Here is a 23764-nt window from a genome sequence, read left to right on the forward strand (position 1 = left end):
AATACTGAGGGGTCTGATCCAGTTATCTTTCATTGCAGTCAATAACAAGTTTGCAATGGGAAGTCAGTGGCAACACCTAGATTATAACAAGATTAGCATGCTGCAAACATCTGAGATAGATGGGTAGATAGTTCTTTCTGTGAAAGTGCTGCATATTTGTACCCTGAGACTTTAACATTGGTCCACACAGAGCACTGCCTCTATTGAAACCAATGCTGTACCATTGTGGTGAGGTTAAATGCCACGCAGATGTTGTATTTATATAATACACATGAACAGGCATTTCTCACTCTCCCAGATGCAGCAAGTGCAAAGGGGAAGAGAGGGGGTTTCAAAAGTGTTAATCCACAATGTGTGGTTGAACATCATTCATGTTTTGATGTCTTTGCTGGTAAAAATAGATAATCAAACAACTTAATTAAATTTAAAAAAAAGGGGTGATCAATAGGAGACAAAAACAATGAAAACATCTGGTGTGTGCACTTGTAATGCTTGCAACTGTGGCATTTCATTGTTACATCCCCACCTCGCTGTTGTAAGCACACAACATAATGGTTCCTGTAATTATTTAATTATATAAAGCCACAAAAACTTTTCATTCATGGCCATGTGGTTTGTCCTTCTGCATACAATATGCAGATATGTGTGCAGTCCTTAGCTATCACCCAGGAGCTACTTGTGTCAACTTTTTGTTTAGTATGAATGTCCAGAATAATGAAATAATCCCCTGAGCTTTTCTGGCTTCTCCCCAATCCTAAAGCAAAGTCCTTGCTTTCTCTGAGGCAGACAGCACTGATAGAGTGGCCCTCTAGCAATTGCTCTTTAGACCTGGATCCTGTATCAACCCTGTGATACTCTCTAAAGCAGAGGGTATACCAGAAAAAAAAAGTCAAGGGAAATTCCATTTACCCTCATGGTCAAACCTCTGACAGTTCAGGGTGCTTTGAAGACCCAGCACAGTGATGGAGATTTTAATTTTGTTTCCCTGTAGTCATGGTTCACTTATACACTTACTTACATTAGATTATCACAGCTGCAAATGAGTGACGTTTAACGTCTTATTTCTTTTTTCTTTGTGAACTTAACACACTCATGGCCAGGTTCTCAGCTGATATTTGTGGGTGTAGTTCCACTGTGTCCACTCTTAATAACACACTAAGATCCACAGCAATAAACATATGTCCCACACAAATATTAGGCCCCTTAATCTTTAAGACCCCTAAGCATCATGTTGTTCTTACCAGTAATATTTTACCTTCCTAAAGCTCTTCTTATGTCTTTAGGCATCTTAGGTGGCTATAAACAGATACATTATACTATTATTTTGGATCTCTCAATGATTTTTAGACTTGCTGAATGAGCAAGATTTTAAACTAGTCTGTGGTTTTCTGGATTCTTTTTATATTTTTTACCCAAAGAGAATTCATTCCTTCCACGTAGCCCATCCCAAAATATGCTGCATCATTTCTACAGATCCTAACCTGCAATGCAGATAATAGACCAACTGGTGCAGAGGAGGAGGAAGTGTTGACTGTTCATTCTTGTGGTCTCCTTTTTGTAGTAATTGTAACTCGGTGTGAGCAAATTCTTTTCATGCTAAACAGTAATTCACTTTGGCCTGGCAAATTGCAAGCTGTAAGTAATGTAATTAAAACCAGTGCCTTATAGCTTTTTCTCTCAGGAAGATGCAAATATCAAGGCAAGGAGGAAATCCCCCGAGCAGCAGATCTGATTGAAATGACATTTGAAGAAAGCTGCTTCTCATCAAGATAGTCATTACGGTTATTTTGTCTTGGTGCTAAACTTTCCTTAGAGTCCTGGTCTTATTTTGCTCCGTTATATGTTTGCAACCTCGACTGAAGCCAAAAGAAGTTGCCCAGGTGCAACAAACAGGATTTTGTGTGTTTCTGTGCAGTTTGCTAATATTGTTTTTTAAAAGATTGCATAGTGCCTTTTAACACAGAAGCAGATTGAGCATTGAATTTAGTTTAATTACCAACTGGGACAGTGGTGCTCTGGCATAGCAGTGTATGACTGGCATGTGTTAATATATCTTGTGATTTCAGATATGCAATCCAAAGCCTTTCATGTTAATAGCCATAGGATTATGTATGTAAAACAAGGCACATAGATCACAAACGAGTTTGTAATCTGAAGCCAGCGGACGTTACCCACAGACATTATGCTGAGGGTTGAGATGAAGTCATGTCACCCATTGGAATGCCATCATAAGGTCTTCCTCTGCTGTTCGGTGCTGCTGGTTCGTTTGTTGTGCTGGGGTTGTAATAAGACAAATCACCAAAGCTCACATCATGTGATGAATTATCTAATCGGAGACCTGGAAAAATACATCATGATTATTTATAGGTTTTTCAGTGGTGCTTATCGCTTTAGTGTCTGAGTGCCTCAACATTAATATATTTAATCTTGCAACACCTAAGGTAGAAAAAAGTTGCTGTCCCCTTTTTACAGATGAGGAACTGAGGTAGAGAAAGATTCAGGATCTGATTCAAAGCCCACTGAAGTCAGTAAATTGACTTCAAAGGGCTTTGGATTGGGTTCTCAGTGGCTTGCTCACACAAGATGTCTGTTTACCTGAGTGGTGCTTTAGCAATAAGACCATCTTTCCTCTCTTCAGTTGAAAAAGAATAACACTGTTTCACTAAAAACATTGCAGTTAATTTTTTTCACTCAAAGATGAATAATCCAAACGACTCTGGGACTAGATTGACTCCAAACTATACCATAAACTATAGTATATTCAATCTCTTCCATGTTTCTTTACTGTCAAGAAAATGATCAAAACAGCAAAATTTTCTTCTTTTGAAGATCTGAGTGGAAACATAGAAATGTCAGAAAATGTCTGCACATGAATAGTGCCAGTGACTTTACACTGGATTTCTGTTTTTAATGTTCTTGGATCTGTGTTTGTAAAACAATTGGTATCCAAAATGTATATTGTACAATATAGGTCCATAATTATGCCAGAACTGGTCAGTGTTTAACCATCCACTATCATAAACACTTACATGGATCTTTAATTTTTTGGTTTTGTTTGGGTTTTTTTGCGGCGGGGAGGGGGTTATGCCTACAAAGTGCACTACTTGGTTGCACAATTCATTATGGCCCTACTAGTAACATGTTTACAGGACATATACAATAAACCAGCATAGTTTATCTGTAACAGAAAATAATGTTACATGTCTCAAACATCAGGCACAATAGGGCTATAGTCTTGATTGGGGTGTCCAGGTGCTACTGTGATATAAATCTATATTAATAATAATGGAACAGCTGTGCATGAATGACCTCTCTGCACATGGAGCAGTGAGTGCCATTGTCTGGTGTGCTGGAAAAAGTGAGTACCCCTTTAAGGGTTAGAGAGCCAGGGAGTGACTTTCTGCTGCAATGGCAGACCAGTTCAGCATGGGGAGGCTGACCCACTCCCGCCAGGGGACCAGAGGAGAGGGGAGACTATATAGGTCCATGGAGTGCAGGAAAAGCCCTCTTTTACCTGGATCAGCACCTACCCATGGAAGTGGTTAAATATTAGGTTTTGTCAGGACCTGCTGTCCATGGGCGGCAAGTTTGTATAATTCTTGGTGGGGCCCAAAATGGTGCCTCCCCCCCCCCCCGCTCCCGCCCTGTAAGCCGATATAAAATGAAGCTACAACGCGTCAGTGCCACAAGATTACAAGGGTCAATTAAAAGTGGAAAGTCAGAAGCAGCACTTGCCTACTTCAATATACAGTATTATATTTTGTTGCACCTGTTGTGATGAAGTGGGAATGTTAATATTTTCTCTGAATACTGTGTGGGTGCCTCAGCTTCCTCTGCAAGGTGCCAACTGAAGGTGTTGGGGACAAAGATCAGGTGGCCTCCTTGTCCGGAATTGAGACACAAAGGCCAGAGGAGAGAGTGTCAGTTTGGAGCTGGCTGGGGAAATGGGGAGAGGCCCAGAACCTGGGTCTGGGCTCCCCACCCCGCAAGATGGACCTGACTGAGGGGTCCTGTTTTCTGTACCCACAAGCTCTGTTCTAGACTGTGATCCTGTCATCTAATAAACCTTCTGTTTTACAGTCTGGCTGTGAGTCACATCTGACTGCGGAGTTGGGGTGCAGGGATCTCTGGCTGCCCCAGGACCCCGCCTGGGCGGACTCACTGCGGAAAGCACACAGTGTGGAAGAGCATGCTGAATGCTCTGAGGTCAGACCCAGGAAGGTGTAAGCTTCTTGCCCTGGAGACAGTATGCTCAGAGAGGAGGCTCCCCCAGAGTCCTGACTGGCTTTGAAGGAGTGGTTCCAGAGCATCCCAGCATCCCCTTCCACACCATGCACTTCCCGGAAGTCCGCACAGGAACTGACACTCCCTCCTCTGGCCTTTGTCAAGAAGGCTAACAGCATTTTGGGCTGTATGAGTAGGGGCACTGCCAGCAGATCGAGAGACATGATCATTCTCCTCTATTCAACATTGATGAGGCCTCATCTAGAGTACTATGTCCAGTTTTGGGCCCCACATTGCAAAGAAGGATGTGGAAAAATTGGAGAGTCCAGTGGAGGGCAACAAAAATGATTAGGGGGCTGGAGCACATGACTTCTGAGGAGAGGCTGAGGGAACTGGGATTGTTTAGTCTGCAGAAGAGAAGAATGAGGGTGGATTTGATAGCTGCTTTCAACTACCTGAAAGAGGGTTCCAAAGAGGATGGATCTAGACTGTTCTCAGTGGTAGCAGAGGACAGAACAAAGAGTAATGGTCTCAAGTTGCAGTGGGGGAGGTTTAGGTTGGATATTAAGAAAAACTTTTTCACTAAGAGGGTGGTGAAGCACTGGAATGGGTTACCTAGGGAGGTGGTGGAATCTCCTTCCTTAGAGGTTTTTAAGGCCCGGCTTGACAAAGCCCTGGCTGGGATGATTTAGTTGGGAATTGGTCTTGCTTTGAGCAGGAGGTTGGACTAGATACCTCCTGAGGTCCCTTCAAACCCTGATATTCTATGATACTCTAAATTGACCACCAAATTTAAGTAGCGTGTTTTTCCCGTCAGGTGAGGACTCTGGGGCAGGGCTGGGGATAAGGAACTTGGGGTGCAGACAGGCTGCCCCAGGGCTAGGGCCAGAGAGGACTCCCCTCCACCCTCCCTGGCAGCAGCAAGCTCCAGGCGAGGGACCCCTCTTCTCCCCCCCAGTCACTGCACATGCTCCTAGGGTCCCTCTCAGGTCCAGAAAGCCCGCTCGCCTCCCCTATGGTGGGTACCGGGCTGGGGGAGTTGCCATCACGTGTGGCCTCCCCTGCTGCCACCCCTCACCATAGCCTCACTGGGGATGGGGCTGCCCCTTGCCCAGCATGGTGCAGGAGTGGGGGGTGCAGGGTGGTGGCTGGGGAGGGGCAGAGTATCACAAAATTCACCCAAGCCCCAGCTGCTCAGGTCTAGGAAGCTCCCCTCCCCAGTGGTGTAGCCAGGTTCTAACATCAGGGGGAGCGAACACGTAAAAAAAGGTGCCAGCCAACATATCCAATTACTAATCAGGTAGTAGGGTTTACAGTGCTATAACAAGAGATTATGCTATTATCATTATCCAGTCAGCTTGCACGCTACTATTTTGAATTAGTGATAATTCAGAGAGAGAGAAAGAAGAAAGCTGAATTTAGAGAACAATTATTAACCAGATTCCTGGTTATCCACCAGCCACTTTGCTCCAGCCCATGGCACAAAGCACCATAAACGCAGTAGAATCTGGCCAAGAGACTATTCACCTCAAATTGGCATCAGCTACACTCCCCACTCCCCCGCCCCCAGTCCCCACTATTCAGGATGTAGCTGAGTGAAAAGGTGGCATTGGGGAAGCATTTAGCAGGTAATTGAAAACTCCTATAGAGCACTGTGCAGTCCCTGAGAACATTGCTGAGTTCTGAGCACTGGGTCTGCAGCTAGTCAGCAGTGAGACTGAGGAGACACAACTGGCACCTTAAAGCACCTTTACCCCCACCCCCTTCACAAGCTGCACTAAGCACCGTTTCACAGCCCCAGGTGCAACACTGAGGGAGGGTAAGTGTGGGGGGCAATAACCCAAAGTTGCTCCTTTGCCTCCTGGCCCTGCTGATCCCTCAGCCTCCTCCGCTGAAGAGAGACCAGGAGAAAAAAACATCCCCCCCCTCCCCTTTTCCTTCCCTCTCCACGGGCACCAGCTGAGCTTCAGAGCCCCCTTGCCTGCCGCATGGCTGCCTTGCTCTGCACGGGGCTGCTGCTCCTCAGTCCCCCGCCGCACTTGGGGGAGCTGCCCTGCGGCCCCTCCCGGCAGAGCCCACCCCGGCCGGCTCAGGGAACTGGGCAGCTGAGAGCGGATGGGCGCCTCCTCCTCCTCACCCCCGGGGAGCCCGACAACCAGCCGACCTGCCTGCAGCCCCCTGCAGGAGGGCGGTGCAGGGCCCAGAGCCAGCTGGCAGCCACATGCAAAACCCGGTCCGGACTCCAAGTCCGGAGCCCAGTGCTGGCTGCCTGGAAAGGTTGCTGATTTTGTAAAATGTGCTCAAAAGGGAGCGGCAGGGCCGCCCAGAGGGGGAGGCAAAGGGGGCAATTTGCCCCAGGCCCCGGGCTCCGCAGGGGCCCCCAAGAGAACAGCGGAGGCTCCCGCCTCCGCCCCTCTCCTGGAGCCTCAGCGCATCAAGCGCCGAGTCTCCGCCGGGGCCCCTGAGCCCCGCCCCGCTCAGGGCCGCGTGGTCAGGGGGCGGGGCTGGGAGCTCCGGACTGAGCTCAGCTGCCTCCGCTCGGCGTGGAGCTCCCAGCCCCGCCCCCTCACCACGCGGCTCTGAGCGGGGCGGAGCTCAGGCCCCGCCGGCCACACGCTGCGGCTGTTCCGGCGAGGCGCTGAGACTCCGGGCGAGAAGGGAGCCGGGGGTAAGAGGCTGGGGCCGGGGCGGGGGGGAAGCGGGACCCGCCGCCGAAGTGCAGCCTGGTCTTCAGCGGGGGGGCCCTTCTGTTCTGGGACCCGCCGCCGAAGTGCCCCGAAGACCCGCGGCGGGGACCCCCCCCGGCCGAATTACCGCCGAAGACCGGGCTGCACTTCAGCGGCGGGTCCCGCTTCGGCGGTAATTCGGCGGCGGGGGGCTCCCGCCGCGGGTCTTCGGGGCACTTCGGCGGCGGGTCCTGGAATGGAAGGGCCCCCCGCCGCCGAAGACCCCGGGCCCCCGGAATCCTCTGGGCGGCCCTGGGGAGCGGCTGCTTCCCCCCTTCCACCCCACTACGCTACTGGGTGGGCGGGGATGCTCCGGGGCTGGGGGTGGTGGTAGTGGCAGCCAGGGGCCGGTGCCTGCTCCAGGCAGGGCCAGGGGAGAATTCCAGCTCCAGTTATTTGTGGAGCACAGCCCCCAGCCCTGAATATTCCTGGGGCTGGGGCTCCTGGAGCCCATATAACCCGGCGCCTATGCTGCTGTCGACATTGTGCTGGTCACTCCTTTCTCAGGGGTCTGGGAAGGAATTTGTCCCTCACTGCCAGATTGGCCAACATTAAGTATATGTGGGGCGGGAAGGGTTGCCTTATGCACAGTAAGTTCTGGGGGCCTTAGCTGGGGCAAACATGAAACAGGACTTCAGATATGATGTTGCAACTCATTATGTAAACGTGGGGCAGATGTCCAGTGCAAGGACTCTGTAGGGAAGAGTATAGTGATGAAATAAAATGGATTGGTAAAGGATTTAAAGGAGCAGAAATGCGGGGGGGAGGGGCTGTTCAGGGCTCCTGTGACTGGTATGGCAGGAAACCAACTCACTATGCATTATAGCCACGCCCCCACCCTTAACCCTCATTCAGGGGAGGGGAGGGGGGATGGTGAGGCTCCAGCAGCAGATTGGCTGGGAACCAGGATGGGTAAGGGGAAAAGCTGATGGAAGCTGCTCGGGTATGTATTTAACTGATTATGGAATTACCTGCACTGTACACTTATCTGCCAGGTACTCCCAGTCATTTAAGAATAAAATTGAGGCTTAATTAAACCACATCCAGTATCTCCTGTCCTACTTCCATTATAGCCGGACAATGGCATTGTTTTCCAAATTATGATTCAACACATTAAGAATTACATTCTTACATACGCCTACATGGGGGGGAGAGATTTTTAAAAATAGAGTAAAAGAAATTTAATTCACTTCCCCTGCATATTTTGAATGTGGGAACACTCATTTTTTTTCTTTTGTATACAGTTACGGAAAGAGCAGTGGGTATGTGCATACGTGTGTATTCACAAACTTCTAGATACATTACACATACTTTTCTCTTAAACAGGAAACTAATGCACTGTAATCAAAAAATAAAAACTACAATAATCTGAGTGCAACATGTTTCAACACATGGAAAAAAATGTTCTGGAGGTGTTTGATCACTGGCTACTATGCATTAATAATTATGCATAGGCCATATTTTACTAAACACTAATCTATTGTCTATAAGAGAAAATGCTGAAAATATTCTTGGCTATGTTTGATGATAGTAATTTAGATCTCTGTTCTGAAGTGTTGTCTTGTGGTTGGTTTTTATTGATTCTGTGAGGCAATGAAGATTAAAAAGCTCTTTAGTCTATGCTAGACAGAAGCATAATAGATTAATGTGTTGAGTGCTAGACTTTTAACTTGTGAGGTATATGTATGTCTGGCTCATTTCAAAATAACAAGAATTTAAAATCAAGGCAGCTCAATAAAATGGATCACTACAGTGAAATTCTGCCTTCAGCCTCAAAGCTGCAGCAGTCACAAAAGCAAACCTAAAGACAGAAAATGCCTATTAAAATGCTGAGTTAGACTGTTGATTTATTTCTCTCCTTTAGAGCTACTTGTACAGTAACTGATACCTACTTGTGCCTTGTGAGGTTTTTTTGTTTGGTTTGGGGTTTTTTAATCTTTGTGTGCACTTTATACCTTGAGACCGTAAATACAAATGTGCACGTCTTTGGAAACTTCCATCGTTATTCCTGCTAACATGGGTTTTGTGTTGCAGTCTTTTATGCTAGTGGTGTTCTATAGTAGATATTGTAGTTGATGTATCTTATTAATCTTCTTCTTTGATTACAATTTTACCTTGCGACCTCAAAATTATTCTGTGTAACCCATGTTAATTTGTAAGCATGGATATTTTTGGGTACTGAAGTTCTGAAAACACATGAATGGTATCCTCCTGGATTTATTTACAAGGGAGTTTGCAGATAACCCATTGGCTTAATGATACTGATTGGCAATGACTGCTGTTCATTCAACTCAGTAGTTGTACAAATTCCACTTAGTATGAACTTACTCAGCTAGGGCCAAGGTGTTACATGTTGTTTAGCTACTTTGTATATATGAAATGGTATCAAAGTCTAAAGGGACTATCTTCACTGTACAGTTAAACCTGGATTTTAGGCCAAACTTCCCTACCATCCACACAGAAAAACCTGTGACATTGGGTTGGAGGTGCTTTATGCACCCAGATGGTGGTATGGGTTAGTGTCCAAGTTCTGTTTTAACTTGGGCTGGAACCCAGCAACTTTGCAGTGAGGACACAGGCAAAATCTTTCCATTGCTGATAGTCCTCCAACCAATGGCTTCCCACAATTTCCTCTGAAGGACAGACAAATCCTCCTACAATTGACTGACTGAGAGAGCATCCTCTAAAGTGTCTCAGCACAAAACTATGGGATATGTCTCCAGGCATACCCAGGCTATTGCAGAACAGTGAGGACAAAATAAAGTGGGTAGGGCTTTGCTGTGGGATGCTTGCACTTGGGATTAACTGTGCAGAGCAGAAATACCCTAAACTCTTCTCTCAATACAAAATTTACCGAAGATTTTTTTAAAAATTCCCTCTCCCTGTTTATGAATACTGAGAAGCCCTGGATGTACTTAAAAACCATTTGCCAAACTGATTTGTACACTCTAAATAAAAAAGAATAGCAGTGAAATCCTAGCTCCATTGACTTCCGTGGGGCAAAATTTCACCTCCAGGGTTCTGTGCAGAATAGGAAAGTCCTTCTACTCCGGGAACATTTGTGATATTCTTTACCTGGTTCACTCCTTGTGTCATCATAAAGTCGTTGATGGGAAAATGAGCCAGACTTTCTTTTCCCACATATAAAGTACCCAATCAGACCAATTAATGCAGATCCTAGAATGGCTCCCACAATCGCACCAAGCACTACTCCTGCACTGTGGCGATTCTCTGGGAGAGAGAAAAAGGATAAAGAAATTATTCTAATGAAAATTTATAAATCTATAGGGCCAGATCCGCAGCTGACATTTTACACAAGTTGAGAATCTGGCCCACTCTGACATATTTCACTTTAGAGACGATAATTAAGTCAGCCCCTCAACAATCCTGTGAAGTAAGGAAGTATGACTCTCTCTTATTTACAAATGGGAAAACTGTGGCACAAAAATGTTTTAGTATAACTTTTCCCAGTCAAGCAAGTATTTGACCAACAGCTGTGAATAGAACCCACGAGGTGTGGTTCCCAGACACCTACTCTAACCACAAGGCCTTTTGCACTGTCCTCTGATAAAATCTCTTTAATGTAACAATTGTAAGTATTTAGAGCAAACTATAAAGCTAGCCTGTGATTTTAGGTGCCTCTGTTTTTGGGTGCCCAATTTTTCAGACACTTTGTTGGGCATCCAAAATCAGAAATATGGAAATGTTGGCTGTAACTTTTTTAGTTTTTCAGGTAGAAAAATAATTTTTTTTTCTCCCCAGCATTTGTCTTGGGTTTTGTGAAAATTCAAAGAAAAGTTTTAGATCTTCTTTGAATGCCCTCTTTCAAAGTCACTTTAGGCAAAAAGTCTTGATACATTGTAATTATTAGAGCTAAAGAGAGAATTTTGAAAGCATGAAGATAGCCTCCAGTTCTTAGTGTAAACTGTACTGTATATGCTGGAAAAGCATTTTCTGTCTGATAAGACTGCAGGCAAATTAATGGTATAAAAATATTATGTCTTCTAATCTTCCTTTCTCATTCACTGAAGCCCGAATCTGAAAGAGCAGAATAGAGAAATGCTATTTTTGGTTTTACTCTGTATTGTTTCCTCAGGCTTAACCAAATTGATAGTAATAAAATACATGGTAAGCAATCCATTTGGGCATTATTTATAAATTGAAGGCTTTAGTCACAAGTGTTTTGCACTCTGTGTCCTTCATGCTTAAGAAATGATTAATTTGTTGCTTTAAATGCTTTGAGCATGGGGATTGTACCGATTGACCAAACCGGACAGTCTCTACGCAAAAGAATAAATGGACACAAATCTGACATCAAGAATCATAACATTCAAAAACCAGTAGGCGAACATGTCAACCTCTCTGGTCACTCAGTAACAGACTTAAAGGTGGCAATTTTACTACAGAAAAGCTTCAAAAACAGACTCTAATGAGAAACTGCTGAGCTTGAATTAATATGTAAACTAGATACCATTAACTTGGGTTTGAATAGAGACTGGAAGTGTCTGGGCCATTACACATATTGAATCTATTTCTCCATGTTAAGTATGCTCACACCTTCTTGTCAACTGTCTAAAATGGGCCATCTTGATTATCACTACAATTTATTTTTTCTCCTGCTGATAATACCTCATCTTAATTAATTAGCCTCTTATGGTTGGTACGGCTACTTCCACCTTTTCATGTTCTCTGTATGCATATATATTTCTTACTACATTCTATGCATCTGATGAAGTGGGCTGTAGCCCACAAAAGCTTATGCTCAAATAAATTTGTTAGTCTCTAAGGTGCCACAAGTACTCCTGTTCTTTTTGCAGATACAGACTAACACGGCTGCTACTCTGAAACCTACTTTTTTTTTTTAATTTAAAAAAACTCTCAGGTGAGGACTAGTTTTATGTGAAGCAGTTCACACAACTTTACAGCTTTTCAGACAATGTAAACGTTTTAGTGTTCAGCATCATTACTTCGTTGAACTTTTTTTACTGTAATTAAACCTTTACCTTTATTGGGTTCTTTCGGATTTGATGGGACTATAGAATGGTTGGTGAAATTCTGGTGTACGTTTTTTGTAGTCTGTGAAATTGTTTTGAAGTCTGTTGTGACACTGCCACTCTTGTGTGTGGATAATGTGGTCAGTGTATTTGATGGACTGTTCGTGGATGAGACTTCTGTGGAGCTCTTTAGAGAGTCTTTAGTGGAGATTGTTGCAGTAGAACTGGTCTTATAGGTGACTGAAGTGAAGTTTTTGGTTTCCGTTTTCGATGATACACCAGTATTTGTAGGCATGTTGCTTTCAGTCACTGTGGAAGTGTCACTCATGGTTATGGATATTGTTGAAGATGGTGAGATTCTGTTGACGTTTTTGGCAGAGGTATTTGTGCCCTCTGTTGAACCCTTATCCACATGTGAAATCAAAGATAACACTGTGTTAGAGGAACTCTGAGATACACTATTGCTTTGAGTGATGCTCTCTATTACTGTACTTTCTGTTGCATTTTTAATGCCCGTTGTTGGTGCAACATAGCTTATAGCAGAAGGAGTTATTCCATTATCTTCAGTAAGACCTAACTGATGTGAAATTCCTTGGTGTGTAGGTGGAGTTGTATCTGTAGTTGAACTATTGCCAGTGTTTGTACTGACTGTACTACTGTAACCATTGCTTCTGGTCCACCATAAACTAACCGGCAGCAAAATAAAAAGAATTCCACTGGAAGGCAGCATGGTATTGACTTTGTTTTGTTTCTTTATGTAGAGAGCCTGAAAGAAGTGAACAGTTCAGTGATTTAATTTATGATATGAAACTGAGAGCTGGACAATGAAGACCCAGACATGTTGATGACAATTTACAGTGGCTTGATACTAGAGAAGTGAAGTCATGGAGGTTCCTAAAGGTATGTCTACGCTGCAGTTAAACAACTGTGGCAGCTGAGTCAGGCTTGGGCTGAGGGGACTGTAAAATTGTGGTGTAGACATTCAGGCCCAGGGCTTTATGACAGGGGAGGGTCCCAAACCCTGGGCTGTAGCCCAAGTGCAAACATCTACACCACAGTTTTACAGCCTGAGTCCCATGAGCCCAACTTAGCTGACACAGGCCAACTGTGAGTGTTTAATTGCAATGTAGACATATCTGAAGGTTTGCATGTTAAGAACTTAGCACTCCTTGATAGTAATCATATTCTCCCAAAGCATTACTGTTCCGCAACAAAGCTTTTTGCATGCTTCCATAGGCAAAGCTGTATACTCCCCTCCATTCTATAGCTCACAGTCTGTAATAACTTGCTATTACATGTAACCAAGACCCCCTTGCACCAAGACCCATGCCTGAAAGGGCATGCTTCCAGCAACAGATGCTTTCTGGTCAGATGGTAACATCCAGCAATATGTGAGTAATAGGGGTGTGGCAAGGCTGGAGAGCTAAGTAACAGAGTGTGTTCCCATGCAAAGTGGTGTAATTGTTGCTGCAATTAGCCTTTGAAGGTCATGATTTCCCTTACATGTTTTGTGACCTTGAGGGGGAGACCATCACAGGAATACAGCTGCTGCCAGGGGATCATGACAGTTCAGCAGCTAAGCCAGCCCATGGCATTAGTGGAACTGCATTTCTGAAGCAGAACTCCTTTCTCTGTCCAACACCAAAGCAGTTCAGTGTGCCCTGATTTGCAAATGTTCAACCAAGGATCAGGAAGAATTCTGATCCCCAATCTCTTGGCTCTTTAGACAGTCATATTGCCATATGCTTATCTAGCTTTCCAGAGTAGTAACAGCTTGAGATCATGCTACCATTACTTCCCAGAGATCCAGGGGCAGCTCTAGACATTTCGCCGCCCCAAGCAGGGCGGCATGCCGTAGGGGGCACTCTGCCAGTCGCCGGGAGGGATGCCTGCGGGAGATTCACCGGAGCCGCGGGACCAGTGGACCCTCCGCAGACACGCCTGCGGGAAGTCCACCGGAGCTGCCTGCCACGCGACCGGCAGAGGGCCCCTGTGGTATGCCGCCCCAAGCACGTGCTTGGCGTGCTGGGGCATGGAGCCACCCCTGCAGAGATCACAAACTAAAATGTGGAGGTTAGCGCCACTTTCAGTAGTGTTAATTAACCCACTATACTTATGCATGTTTTGTTGCCTGTAGGAAGGAGACATGCTGCCTAGAGGCAGTGGCCTGGCTCCTTCCCCTTTAACCCTTCAGCTCCAATGGCTGGCCCATTTTCCTTTCAACTTTATAAATCGAACTGTGGCTTTGCTCCTCTCTGCACAGCAGGGGAGAGGGATGAGTATAGGGACTCACAAGGCTTGTCTACACTCAGGGCCGGCTCCAGACCCCAGCACGCCAAGCGCGCACTTGGGGTGGCATTTTGCCGGCAGGGCGGCAGGCGGCTCTGGCAGACCTTCCGCAGTCATGCCTGCGGGAGGTCCACCGGAGCCGTGGGACCAGCGAACCTCCCGCAGGCATGACTGCGGAGGGTGCGCTGGTCCCACGGCTTGGGTGGACCTCCCGCAGGCACACCTGCGGATGCTCCACCGGAGCCGTGGGACCAGCGCACCCTCCGCAGGCACGTCTGCAAGAGGTCCCCTGGAGCCGCGGGACTGGCGACCACCAGAGCGCCCCCTGCGGCGTGCCGCCCTGCTTGGGGCGGCCAAATTCCTAGAGCCGCCCCTGTCTACACTGGCAATTAACAAGTAAGCCAGCTTGTCTCTGTGTCACCCTCCCTACAGAGACTTCTGTCATTTGATAGCTGATATGGTTCAGTTTCAGCTATTAGTCAATGAACCTGACATTAGGTCTGATCCTGCTCCCATTGTAGTCAGTGACTGAACTCACATTGACTTCTGTGGGTACAAGATGTAGGGCCCAGGACTGGAATCTGTATGTATGTGTATTTGTGGGATTTAGCTTTCAGCAATCTGTTTATAAATATTGTTTCCATGTTGATAAATTGATCAGTCTCCCAATAGAGGATGGTCATCTGCCAGGTGGGATTAATATTCCTTAATTAGTCAGCTAAAAATAAAAGATTAAAAACTTTATTTTTATTATTATTTTACAGAAATAAGTATTGCAACTTTCAGTTTAGAGCTAATCTGGAGTCACAACTCTGTAACTGAACAGCCAACTCTCACAATTATATTAATGAAAGTTGCTTTGTTTTCACTGTACTAGGGTATAGGGACATTTTTCTGATCTGAGTAATAGTTACAGAAAAGTAAGCAAGCAAAACTTTAAATGAGCTTTTACTAAGCTTTCAAATATTTGCTTTCATCTTGAAAGTACCATTGTTTTAGCTCACTGGCATGACCCTTTTTTTTCTTGGTATCAGTAACCATGTCATTACTGAAGAAAGTGAGTTTTGTCATATGTCTTATTTCACCTTGACTGTAATTTGAAACTACCAAGGGAAATTACTAACAGTTCACTTTAACTGTACCTTTCATTTCTGTTTCATAATGCTAAAGAGTCAGCATCCTTACTGAACAATGTGGTTTTCATGGTTTCCTTAATCCTGTAATTTTTTTCCTGGGGGACAAAAAGGGAGAAAACACCTTGCCACAAAGATTTTTTTTTACAGTAGTTCTAAGGCTATATTTAGGTTGCATTTCTTGGAAACCCTTGGTGTCTAATAATTAACCGGTCTTGTATTAGTGTAGCATTAAGATTCAGATCAGAAACAAGCCTACAGCCCTAGAAAGCCACTCATTCCCCTTAGAGCTTAATATGCAAACAGTGGTATTATAGGACAACTGCAGATATTGCAGCTCCAGCACCTTGGACTAGCCAAAATCTGATGAACAGAAGATTAGCCAGAATCTAAAGAATTTTCCTGTTAGCTTGAGCCACTAATTGTAAAATATCTTTTAAAAGGAGAAGTGATCTGATGATTCTGATCTTGCTGGCACCTGTAAATAACTACACTGAAATCACACTAAGGTCAAAGCTGTGTAAGTGATATTTGAATCAGACTCTCTGACTTAGACTCTTCCCTCATTATGGTCCCAATCCTTCAATGACATGTGTGCATGCCCTCTCTTAGTGTGGAGCCCTACTAAAGTCAGGCACGGGTCCATCTGCAGGCATCTCATTGCAGGATCAGGGCATATAGATGGAACTACATACAGATCCCTAAATAAACCATTTGACATTGGTAGCTTATCACTTTGAAATTGAATATAATTTTGAACAAGGTTTGGGCTTAGCACATATTTTTACTAGTTTTATTTTGCTTAAAACTGAATACCCAGGAGAAAGGCTAGTGAAAATCCATGTCACACTGTGGTTAATGACACTTAAAGCACTGACTTTATTTTATTGATCTTTTTTGGTAGTATTCCTACTGTATATGGCTCTTCCTCTACATGCATATGTGCATACACACAGTGAAATCCTGGCCTCATAGAAGTCAACGGCAAAACTCCTAGAGTATGTCTACACTGCAGATGCAACTACGCCTCCCAGCCCAGGTAGACAGACTCAGGCTGTCGATTCCTAGACTTAGTTCATTAAGAGCAAATCCTAAAGTTACTTGCTAAAATCACTTCTTAAAAGTGCAGGAAAAGCAATTATCAGCAAACTTTGAAGTACAATGAAATATTTGCATCTTCTCTTTATGGGTCTTACATCTCTGCCTATCTTTGCTGTTAACTTTTGGAATTACTGGCCCAAATTAATTTGTCTTTTAATGTTTTCCTTATGGGGTAGTTTTGCTATGAATTGGTTACCCAGTCCCTACATTCACCGAAATATCTTGTAAAAAAAATCAATGCTGCTGTGATTACTTAGCCAAATTCATTAACAAAAATACACTTACCTTTTAGCGCTACAGTATATGCAGGTAGGTTTGAAATACTTCTGTGGCACAGAGTGCAATTAGTTTAGTGAACACAGTAGAATGAAGGTACTGTAAATGCAGCTGTCACGCTCATCAGGAATGCACTGTAGAAACTTAACTAGGTGGGGCTGTATTTCCGTGTGTGTAATAGAACACCTGAGAACCAGACTAACCTGCTTCTCAGTTGTCTTTAAGAGCTACCATTACAGAGTTCACAGAAATTACAGGTTTCATTGTAAAGTGGGTAGACAAGTGCCCATTGATTCTGTGAAGATTACAAAATCTTTAGATTGACGTTTCGACAAGGGTATCAAATTTCTATAAACTATATGGGGTATTGGTCTTCTCTTAATTAGACAGCAGCCATTTTAATAAAGAACCCTTGTAGTTTTCTGTCGAGACACACTTTTTTTACTGTACATGTATTCCAAACTGAAATAGTAACCGATGGAACTCCTTGCCGGAGGATGTTGTGAAGGCCAAGACTATAACAGGGTTCAAAAAGGTTTTAGATAAATTCATGGAGGATAGGTCCATCAATAGCTATTAGCCAAGATGGGCAGGGATGGTGTCCCTAGCCTCTGTTTGTTTGCTGTTTGTTTGATGGATCACTTGATGATTACCTGTTCTGGTCATTCCCTCTGACGCATCTGGCATTGGCCACTGTCAGAAGAGAGGATATGGGGCTAGACCCAATATGGCCATTTTTAGGGTTTGAAGAGAAATGTTTGTAGAAGATGAATAAGCAAAAGTTAATTATACTATGGCATACTCTTAATATACATCAACTTTCTACTAAATATATATATGTACATGCTGTTGTGCATTAGCCCAAACCCCTGGGTCCAATTACCCTCCTAATTTGAAGGGATTTGAAATGCAGATTTAGATCCAAATTTGGTAAATCAAACCATAAACCCAGATTTTGGGGGGAAATAATAATCAGATTCAGATCTGAATCTTGCATGTCGGACCCTTTTTTACATGCTATATATAATCTTGGGGGTAGATTTAGAGCAAATGGGGGTGGGGGAAGGCAAACATGCACAGTTTAACTTTTTACATACTGAAGTAGTCAGGACTACTTGCTACTGTAATTATATTTTTATTTATTCTAGACTGGTATGTTTTGGAGAGGGACACAGAGGTGTTCCAGTAATGTCTGAATAACTCCATGAGTGGAATACCATGGCGCTTTTGTTTCCACTTGAAATTTTTGAAGGAATCAAGTGCAACTACTATTTCATGCCTTTCTCCAGTGTCGTCATTTGCATATTAGTGATAGCTCTTATTTGCACTAGATGCAAGTCCCATGCAGACACTCCTGCACCTACATGGAACCCTCCTGAAGCCAGTGTGGCTCCTCACAGGTGCATGGGTCAGTCCATACAGTGTTAATTGCAGATCTGGGACCTAATTTTAATTTAACCCCATACCTACCTGCAGTAGCAACATTGGGAGCTCTACTGTAGACAAGTCTCTAACAGCTTGCTACTATTTTACCTACTATATCATCTAGATGTATTCTGAACAGGGTTAGATGACAAGATCAGTTAAAACACCATCAATACCTACATTAGCACTCTCATCACTGCAACAGCTGGTAGAGCTGCACTCGTGGAAATTGGTGAGGGGCTGCTCAAGCCGTATTAGCCCAACGGAGTGACATACACATGGAGTAACTGTAATTGACTTTTATATATCAGGAAATATTTCTAGCTCATTGAGAGCAAGTTGTAACTAAACTTAGGCAATAGATTTATTTTACACATGGAAGTAAACTACATGTAGTTCACACAAGTAATTATAGTGCCTATGTAGTGCGTTTTGATTGCCGTGAATGTGATGAGATTTCTTTTAAAAACCAACTGTTTTGTTCATTTGAAGATTCTACTGCTAATGAAAATACCTATCTTAAGGCATGGGAACAGCCACTAAGTAGATGTTCCTCCACTTTCAAATCATTCAAATCACAGAACCTCCACTTTCAAATCATTCTTGCCCTGTTATTGTCCCTTCATTGTGGCTATGAGACTTGTTCACATTCATTTCTGGTTTCCCATACCTATGGTTTTCATGTTGTTTCACCTCTGTATTAAAGCAGCAGTTCATGATGAGAAATGCATTAACTTCTATACCTCACTAAAATGAGTTATGTAGATACCTGCGATTCCTTCTTCCACCCAGCATAAAAGGTGGAAGGGGAAGAGCAATAATCACACACAGCAATGGGACTAAAGGTGCAATGGGAAGTAGAGTGACCAGATAGAAAGTGTGAAAAATCGGGACAGGAAGTGGGGGATAATAGGCACCTATATAAGAGAGAGTCTCAAATATCGGGACTGTCCCTATAAAATCAGGACATCTGGTCACCCTAATGGGAAGGGGAAGAGTGGCAACTTGGTATAATCAAGCTGTATAGCCACACAAAAAAATAGACACTGACTTCATACAAGAAAAGGAGATATTGACTGGTGGTAGCAATTGTGGGGATTAAAATACCCATGTAGGCTGAGGGAAACTAGAGACCATAGTAATTTACTCTTCAGGAGTTGGTAAAGTCATGACAAACTGCAAATTATTACCAAGTTACATATGACAGGTTAGTAATGGGCCCAGTTAATTGCTGGTGTAACTTCAGTCATGAAGTCTTCTATCTTGAGGTCTATAAAATCATGAATGGTTTAGAGAAAGTGAATAAATGGTATTTATCCCTTCACATAACACAAGAACCAGGGTCACCCAATGAAATTAATAGGCAGCATCCAGAAGTACTTAAACATAACAAGCAAACATAAGGAACAATCAACAAGAGGAAGTACTTCTTCACACAATGCACAGTCAACCTGTAGAACTTGTTGCCAGGGGATGCTGTGAAGGCCAAAAGTAAATTTGGGTTGGAAAAAAAAATTCATGGAGAGGATGCTGAGATTAGGAGAACAGTGGAACCTTTCCTCAAGCAAGAATAACTTGGCTTTAGGAAAGGACAAGGAACCACAGATGCCATGTTTCTATTAGCCAAGATGGTCAAAGATGCAGCCCCATGATCTGTGTGTCCCTAAGCCTCTGACTGCTAGAAGCTGTGACTAAATGACCGCGAATGGATCACACAATAATTGCCCTGTTCTGTTTGTTCCCTCTGAAGCATTTGGCATTGACCCCTGTCGGAAGACAGGATACTGGGCTAGATGGACCATTGGTCTGACCCAGTGTGGCCATTCTTATGTTCAGTGGAGTTATACCAGAGATAAAATTAGCCTAACTAATACACTTACTAGTTCTTTTGGTTCATTACTAATACACTACAGCTCCCATTATCAGTTGATCACCAATCATTCAGGAGATAAGGAGAAACCCACTTTATAGTAAGGAAACTTATTTTATATTGACAGCTGGAAAGTATGTAATCCAGTAATGCAGTGGTTCTCACACTGTGGTCTACAGACTCTCCGGTACTCTGAAGAGCCTTTCCTACATCTCTGCAAAAGGAAACATGTTAGGAAACAGGCTGTGGTAGAAAGAGATGTTGCCTGGGGGATATAGTCCCTAAAAGAAGTTGTGTGTCTGTGTGAGGGTGGGTGGGTGGGTGTCTCGCTCTCATATGAAGTGCTCAACCCAGTGGAGAAGTGGAAGAACTCCTGTAAGGGTGTATTTGTAATCCAGGGGCAGGATAGGCATCTTTTAGTCAGAGTCAAGTGAAATCCAGGTGTGCTACGTGTATAGTGAAATTCTCTGCAGTGTGAGCAATGGTGGCAGAATCTGACCCCAACTGTTTATTTCACTGGATTCTAACATTATCAACCAAATTGAGGGTCAGAAAGGAAATATTATGTAACATGCACAATCTCTTAATCTTATTTTAAAGGAAGTATGTTAATAACTTTAACATAAACACACACACACGCACAAAATGTAACAACCAGCTTGCAGTGTTGGATTTTATTGCTTGGCTTTACCAAATCAGGGTTCTGCCTGCTATTCATAGGGTTACTGAAATAAGTAATTGGGTGCAATTTCAAAAGGGCCCAAGTGTCTTGGAGCCCAAGTCCAGTTGCAAGCCAATGGATATTAAGTTTTTAAATTACTTAGGCCATTTTGAAAATACCATCCACTATGACTTTTAGGGACTTGATCTCTGAGTCCCTAGTCTGTGTAGCCTGATGGTTTTTTCACAAAAGATTCAACACTTATTTTAAAAAATAACATTGGAATCTTTTTTTCCCCATTTTCCAGTGTCTCATTTCAGAACAGTCATTGCCCATTTTTCCCCCTTTAAAAATGAAAATCTTTTAGTACATGTAAAGTCATATTTAAATAGAATCACTAGCCTTTTTACACAATCAACCTTTTCTGCTCAAATACCTATAGCCACCATCCTTTTTCTGTTGTGAGTAATTAAGGATTGTGCAAGACGCTTTTAAAAAGGCTTTGATTGATCATCAGTTGGATCACTGACAGACTGAAAGCCATCCATACTTCCCAGAGTGAGTGATAGGTGGGCCTGTGCCAACATTATGTGTAACACATGAAGCCAACTCAAGCAAGCAGTGTCTTCTGGCACTTGTAGTTTTTCTTCCTCTTCCCCTTGTCTCATCATCTGAGGTCAGGTTGTCATGAAAGCATCCACCATTATCTTCTGGCCGAGGAAGCAATAAAGTCCACCTGCTTACCGTCTCCTTTGATGCAATCCATCCACCACTTCCTTGACTTTTCTTGGAGTCTCTTTCCTACCACCCACTCCTGCCATGCTATCCTCACCAGGTCCTTTTCATTCATCCTCTGTATGTGACTGAACCAGCAAAGTTGCATTTCCTAGATTTTGTCAGCCACATCACACTTCAATTTCCATTCTAATGCTTCATTTTAAAATCTATCTCTTTATGCACTCTTTTGATTGCACGCAGACACCTCATCTTGAACCTGTTGGCCCTGAATCTACTGTCTCTTTACTACCCATGCTTCTGCACGGTACAGCATTGTGGGGTGTGTGCTCCATTGTTCTGTACAGCTTGGCTTTCAGTCTCCGTGACATACACTTGTCATATGCAACCCCTGAGATGTTAGTCCACACTCTTCCAGCACTCCCCAGTCTGGACTGTATGCCATGTTCACACTTGCCATCTTCCATAACCCAGTCATCAAGGTACTTGAACTGGTCAGTCTGTTCAGTCATGTGCTCCATTAATCTCTACATCCTGTTTCCCTGTGGCATCTCTATTGACCCGCATGACCTCAGTTTTAGTCATGTTCATTTTCAACCCATGCCAGCTTAGCTGGCATTTAGGTGGTCTTTTGAGGATGCCTTTATTTCAATGTCATCTGCATATAGCAGCTTCTCGCCTTTTCCTGTTGGGATCTTCCTGCTGACATAATCCATCAATATGATAAACAGCAGTGGCACTGAGGCCCAAGCCCTGTTGCAGTCTGACTTTCACTTCAGAGGGACTTGTTCCAAAACACATTCTGATAATTGTTTTAATGACCTATATAGTACACCGCTACCTTGATATAACGCCACCCGATATAACACAAAATCAGATATAAGGCGGTAAAGCAGTGCTCTGGGGGTGGGGGCAAGGCTGCACACTCTGGTTGATCAAAGCAAGTTCAATATAACGCAGTTTCACCTATAACACGGTAAGATTTTTTGGCTCCCAAGGACAGCGTTATATCGAGGTAGAGGTGTATATTTCATGATAGTTATTTAAATCCTCAGACTCTCCATATTTCCTCAGCACTAGTGTAAGCATCCTTCTGTCCAATTGATCATATGCGTTTTCTAGGTCTATAAAAGCAAAAAGCTGTCCTGCTAGTGCTTAGCCTTTTGTCTATCTCAGGGGTCAGCAACCTTTCAGAAGTGGTGTGCCGAGTCTTCATTTATTCACTCTAATTTAAGGTTACCAGGCAGCGTGAGCGCTGCTGAAAATCAATTCATGTGCCGCCTTCGGTACTCGTGCCATAGGTTGCCTACCCCTGGTCTATCTCTTGATGAATTGCAAACACGGCATCTGTGGTTTTTTGTCCTTTCCTAAAGCCAAACTGTTCTTGTTGGAGGAAAGATTCCACTATTCTCCTAATTTTAGCATTCAAGATGTGTTCTAGTATCTTCATTTCATGCTTCACTAACGTTATCCCTCAATAGTTCCATATTCATGAATGCTGCTCTTCTTATGTATTGAGACCAAGGTAGAGTTGCACCAGTCTTCAGGAATTCTTTTGTTATGCCATAAGTGGTGTTCTTCCTAACTGAGAATGCCATATTGCTGTAACCACTTCGCTCATCCATTTTATGCCTCTCTCACCTGAGAGTTTCATCACATCTGTCATTCTGGAACTTGTAGTCCAGAAGGACAATGGGAGCTGTAAGGGCAGCAATGAATGCTGGAAAGGTGGCAGCGATATAAAAATGCTTTTCTTATTTACAAGGCAGAAACCAGGAGAAAGGCAAAACATAAGTGTGGTTTTGCTGTTCAATACTGTACCTCTGAAAATTAGGCCACTTACTTTGATGGTTAAATGTGGATTTAGGTGCCTAACAGTATTAGTTTTGAAAACAGTGGCACTGAATAAACCCAGGCCTTTTTTGTGCTTTTTAGGCTTAGCCACATGTTGAAACAATGCAGAGTGATACTGCTTCAAAGGGAATTCTGGGGAAGCCACCCAAGGTTGTGCATAGGTGCCTGTTTTATGGAACTTGACTGGTGCACTGGTCCCATTCCCCTTGGGCACATGGAGAAATCACTCCTTACATTCTCTGTATCATGGAATTGCAATACTGGCAAGCCCTTTCACGGTATGAATGGGGTAATGGTTCTTGTGCACACTCTCCCCTTCTGTAACTTAGATGGGGTCTCTTTTTATATATAATATGCAAAATAAAATAATATTTTCTGCATAAATAATTAGAGATCAAGTAATATATTTAAGATTATCATGCCTCTATGTTTTTAAACCCATGTTTTAACTGTGAAAAATATAAAAAACCTAATGG

The 23764-nt window shown here is 43.6% G+C and overlaps 2 protein-coding genes across 6 annotated transcripts in view; one reads left to right on the forward strand and one right to left on the reverse strand.

Annotated features, from left to right (window-relative positions):
* ANO3 (anoctamin 3) overlaps positions 1 to 23764 on the forward strand; it is a 370397-nt gene that overhangs the window by 317722 nt on the left and 28911 nt on the right. The gene's annotated exons all lie outside the window — the stretch shown is intronic.
* MUC15 (mucin 15, cell surface associated) lies at positions 2181 to 12674 on the reverse strand. Its single transcript, XM_045016237.1, has 3 exons — positions 11954 to 12674; positions 10026 to 10181; positions 2181 to 2338 (listed from the first exon to the last, which is right to left on the reverse strand). Exons 1-3 carry the CDS (start codon positions 12672 to 12674, stop codon positions 2181 to 2183), a joined length of 1035 nt encoding a protein of 344 aa, XP_044872172.1.

This window comes from Mauremys mutica, chromosome 4, assembly GCF_020497125.1.
Source record: "Mauremys mutica isolate MM-2020 ecotype Southern chromosome 4, ASM2049712v1, whole genome shotgun sequence".
Taxonomy (NCBI): domain Eukaryota; kingdom Metazoa; phylum Chordata; order Testudines; family Geoemydidae; genus Mauremys; species Mauremys mutica.

Excerpts from the sequence above, each read along its gene's own strand:
- MUC15 (XM_045016237.1), bottom strand. The coding sequence starts at position 12,674 with ATGCTGCCTTCCAGTGGAATTCTTTTTATTTTGCTGCCGGTTAGTTTA. Across the intron at positions 10,182-11,953 it reads TCCGAAAGAACCCAATAAAG|AGAATCGCCACAGTGCAGGA; the intron begins GTAAAGGTTTAA and ends TCTCTCTCCCAG. Across the intron at positions 2,339-10,025 it reads TGACACAAGGAGTGAACCAG|GTCTCCGATTAGATAATTCA; the intron begins GTAAAGAATATC and ends GTATTTTTCCAG.